General features: G+C 42.1%; 1 protein-coding gene across 1 annotated transcript in view; it reads right to left on the bottom strand. All coding sequences in view use genetic code 11, as the record gives it.

Moving 5' to 3' along the window:
• EGR_09851 (Battenin) overlaps positions 1-4,407 on the bottom strand; it is a gene marked incomplete at both ends in the record, with an annotated part of 10,879 nt that overhangs the window by 1,948 nt on the left and 4,524 nt on the right. Inside the window, 6 exons of the mRNA XM_024499100.1 lie at positions 591-731; positions 969-1,062; positions 1,505-1,560; positions 2,689-2,757; positions 3,986-4,083; positions 4,150-4,292. Of these exons, the coding sequence (XP_024346482.1) occupies positions 591-731; positions 969-1,062; positions 1,505-1,560; positions 2,689-2,757; positions 3,986-4,083; positions 4,150-4,292 (601 nt within the window). The remainder of the gene's footprint in view (positions 1-590; positions 732-968; positions 1,063-1,504; positions 1,561-2,688; positions 2,758-3,985; positions 4,084-4,149; positions 4,293-4,407) is intronic.

Genomic DNA, 4,407 nt, shown 5'->3' with positions numbered 1-4,407 from the left:
TAGCTGTAGTAGATGGAGGCGACGCATATACGTTCCAAGCTAAACAGGAATCTGCAAATTCTGAGGGGTCGATGAGGAACGACATTTGTTTCCCCTAGATGCATCAGAAGGCCCAAAGCAACGCACAAACGGAATTATTTATACCCATTTAAAGGAATGTTAGTGACGCGGTGAAGTTTATGCCAAATTAGCCGTTTTACGAATTCTCAGAAGCCACTACTTTACCCCAAAGAGTTAGCTCGTCGTATGAGTTAAACACAGTAGCTTATTCAAGAAAGTTACACACAACTTGTACCAACGAGAAAGCGATAGCTTTCTGTCATACGCCGACTATTTTGGGTATAGGGTGTGGGTATGCGAATTTTGTGTGACAACGCAGTCACCAGGCACAAGACACCAGTTATTATAGGCGGCACATAATTTTGTGACTGACAGTCAAAGTGGCTGCGATTCTACTCTCGCACCCACTCGCACCTCTTAAGACTTCCCATTCGCTATAATGTTGCCTCACTATGCGAGATGAGATATGAAAGTTGTACTACTGACGAATGTAACGATGTAGAAAGATCTAGAGTGGAAGTCGAACGTACTGCCCTGAGAACACGATCAAAGGCGTTGACGTAGGCGAGACCTCCGAGGCTGCCCTCAAAGAAGATAATTCCGCAGAAGGCCCCGATATTGTTTGTGAAGGGCGAGATAGCTTGCGCAAGGAAAAGGACGAACATGAGGCCCTAGGAGGTGACAACAAAGGAGAACACTTCGTTACTTCTCAGGTCTTTCATGTGACTGAATGAAAAGTGCAGTTTTAGTTGTTAAAAATCGCCTAAGTTGCAAAAGGAAATTTAGACTACCACTAAAAAGTAGTCGTGTTTTGCATGCCTCTACAATTCAGTCAGATCTTTGGAACGAAAGTCCTTTGGGTGCCGACGGGCACACAAAATGGACATATACACCTTTTGATGGTTTACCTGCAGTACAGCAAGAGCCCAGATCTCCTTGACGCGGCAGAATTTCAGGGAAGAACGCGAGGCGAACACACCGCACTGATACACTACTTGGAACCTGCAAATTTACGAGCAAAACCATCCAATTGTGAAGTCAGGGAAGGAAAGGCAGCAATGACTGCCAGTGCAAGCCAACAAGACTTGCCCCCCGAGGCGTAGAAATGGGTTTACGAGGACAGCATATAAATTACAACAAAGAGGAGGAAAAACAGCGCCTTAGTCGCTGTCTGCACTGCCAGTAATGGAGGTGATGAAATACTGACCCGTGGCATTGTTGCCTACGAGCGGAATGAATAATTCGTAAGTAGTTGTATTAGTTTTACGAATGAATGCTCAACCATCTACTGTCGCCATAACCGGAAGAAATGATCTACCTACGTCCTGACTTATGATAAGCCTAATTTCTCTCAAGTGTGTGCCAGATAGACGTAGAAGGAGGTGACAAAAAGGGATTATCCTGTTGTCAAACAGTAACGTTAAGGAAGAACGTTCCAACTTACCACCTATACTGTTGAGAATGGCTGATCCCCAATCCATTAAAGTAGATCAGTTCATACTAGAATGCAGAAAAAGTGCTTCATTTAAAGAAATGAATAGCACCAAGTGGATACACTCCTAGCTGTACCACAGTACATTCTACAAGTTGTGAATGCCTTCATCTTGACAAATTTTAAGATACAGGAGCTTAGGGTGGAGTTCACCACTGGGGCACAGAAGGGCTGAGAGAGGTTAATGGCACATTCGGCATGAACCGTTTTTTAATGGATCGACTGAAAGATGAGTGATGAGAAATGGCTTTTGCTGTTCTTTAAGAGAAAGATTATACCCCTAATTGTTGACAAACGAGCCACTTGCTAACCCACCACCCACTTTAAGGGACACACTACTTGGACGCTTTGTGTATGCGTGTGTACAAATTATTCATTCGCCCGAGGACAAACGACTACGATTGACACCTGTTTCTTCGATACAACTCGGTATGCAAGAAAACAATATTTTGGGGGTAGCCAAGATCAAGTAATCAGGGAGGAGAAAGTACCTTTAATTAAAAGACAACACAACAACTGACACCTCATGGGGTAAAACTTATCCTCCATATCGTCCGACCCATATTTCTCCAAGAGACAATCATCACCTTTCCCTGGTATTAGTATTAGGCATGTGAAATGCAAGACAGTTGGAAAACAAACATGAGGAGGTAATAAAGGTGACTAAGTTTTTTACTTTTAGAGGACTAATTTATTACCACCAGAAGTTGTGAAGGATGAGCCTCCTTAGAAATCTACGAGGCACTGTAATGTGAAGGCAAACGTAGGGTTATCTCCCGACCTTCGGAGTTGATTTAAATCGGCTCAAATACACTTTGAATGGGTGATGCGAGAGAGTAATTACAGAGGGAGACAAATATGTGCAGTAATGATAATAGTATTACTTATTTTCAGCCGTTTGCAGTTTCACTCCTACAAAGGCGGTCTTTCAATCATTTCTACTCAGCTCTTCTGTACATCAGTAGCAAACCAATCTATTAATGCTGCTATAGTCTCAAGAAAGACGCAAAGAACACAAACTTTTTAAGAGGCAATTGAATAATAACATCATATAAACTAGATCCAGTTAGAAGAACTTTCATTCGAAGCTACATTGGAGTCATATAAAGGGTCAACTTATTGTATTTAAAGCTTACCAGACTCTGGTTGATGAGATATTCAAAAAAGTAGACCAACATGAGAGGGAAAATGAAAGGAAAGATGGCCTGTAAAAAGACAAAACAGATTTTTAACATTTTCATCAATAGCAAAGTCTAAAACATCGCGGTTTTCTTATCTCGACATGGCGTCACGCATATGTGACACGAAGTTTTATCAGTTTGTGATGCGTTTTATGTTTAACCATGTTTTGCAAACAGATTAAAAGAACTTAAAACAATGAAATAGATGTAGAATGCACTTAGTCTGCAGAAGACGGTTAAACCTTTGTAAGTTTATCTGTTGTAATGATTCCATGTTGGACATGGCTTTTGGCGCATGCGGTTGTTGACTTGCTGCTAGGACTCTGGCAGCCAACATGTTAAGTTTGCAAAAGATTTGTAATTCGCAAAAGCTATCACAAGCTGAAAAACACAAAAAGTGTCAGACATTGTTGGAAAAATATAGGAAATGGGGAAGACGAAAATATCGTTGTCACTCCAATTTCGGGAATTTCACGTCCCATCAACGACTGGAGAATGATTAGTCATTCGGAAGGAATATTTTAAGCACATTGTTACGTGAAGATAGAAAGCTCAGCAGCAAGATATATGAGTGGTGTAGATGATTAAGAAAACATGTGCAGGTTTGTCAACGAAAAATTCTGACCCAGCGACCACTCGACAGCTACTAATGAGAACATGCGTTCAGAGAGCAGGAGTCCTGATCCACGCATAAGTAGCCCATCAAGGGTTCACAAAAGAGACTAATCACTCTTTAATAACGGAAAACGGTCATTCGTAAGCACCTGGAATTTCTGAAATTCAGTACGCACCGAAATGAGGTAAAAACAAAAGCAGGCTATCCTAGGATGATTCAGCTCCACTATCAAACCTTCCCAGGCCCTAGGTAAGCACTCGGGTAGTTGCGTAAGACTAGTGGGGGATCAGTTTAAAAATAGGTACAACTCCTGCTCCTTAAAAGTTGCCACTCCTTACCGCAAACTCTGAAGATGGGTTAAAAAAATTTCCTCTTACAAATAGAAGTAGAAAGAGTCAAAATGAGTTGGCCAGACATCAAAAGTGGGCATCAATTTTAAATGCGTTTGATCTGACCAATCAGAAATATACACTGGATGAAAGCCCAAACCTGATTGGTCAGTCGAATAGAAAAATGATCCAGATCACTTGGAAATGGATAGCACACCTTTTTAAATTCCTCATAACGAACTACTTGACAAAAAAGGCAACAAACAAAAAGTCAATTATTTATTTTGTTTACCAGTGGTAGACTCACCCAAATAATTCGTTTTCTCGTTCCCCAATCGGGTGAAACTTGAGCAGCATTTGCGTGTCCAATCAGTTGATGTGTTTCATTGCCTTCAGAATCGTCGTCTAGGGTGCAAAAAATGAGACAATACGACCGCCTTGGGATGACCGGTACTGAGGCGGATCACTTACAAGTGGGCTCACGGGCATCGGCGCCTACATGAGGAGGTGCGGTGGGAAGACAGGTGAGCGGACACCCAAGAAACCACCAGGAGCTACTAGAATGAGAGACTTGGAAGGCTGGAGTAGATGGTTTTTCCAAGACTAGGAAGTACCTGAAATGGAATGATGAGAAGCTGACAACTCACTTTAACGGAGCACCGAGGATAACCCTCCATGCTTACAGCCACTTTCTGGTATTAACACAAGCGGCTCCGTCCACTGCAGCTG

This window comes from Echinococcus granulosus (genome assembly GCF_000524195.1).
Source record: "Echinococcus granulosus chromosome Unknown EG_S00171, whole genome shotgun sequence".
In the NCBI taxonomy this organism is placed as follows: Eukaryota; Metazoa; Platyhelminthes; class Cestoda; order Cyclophyllidea; family Taeniidae; genus Echinococcus; species Echinococcus granulosus.
Note: the sequence above shows the minus strand (reverse complement) of the source record. Positions and strands in the feature narration are given on the sequence as shown.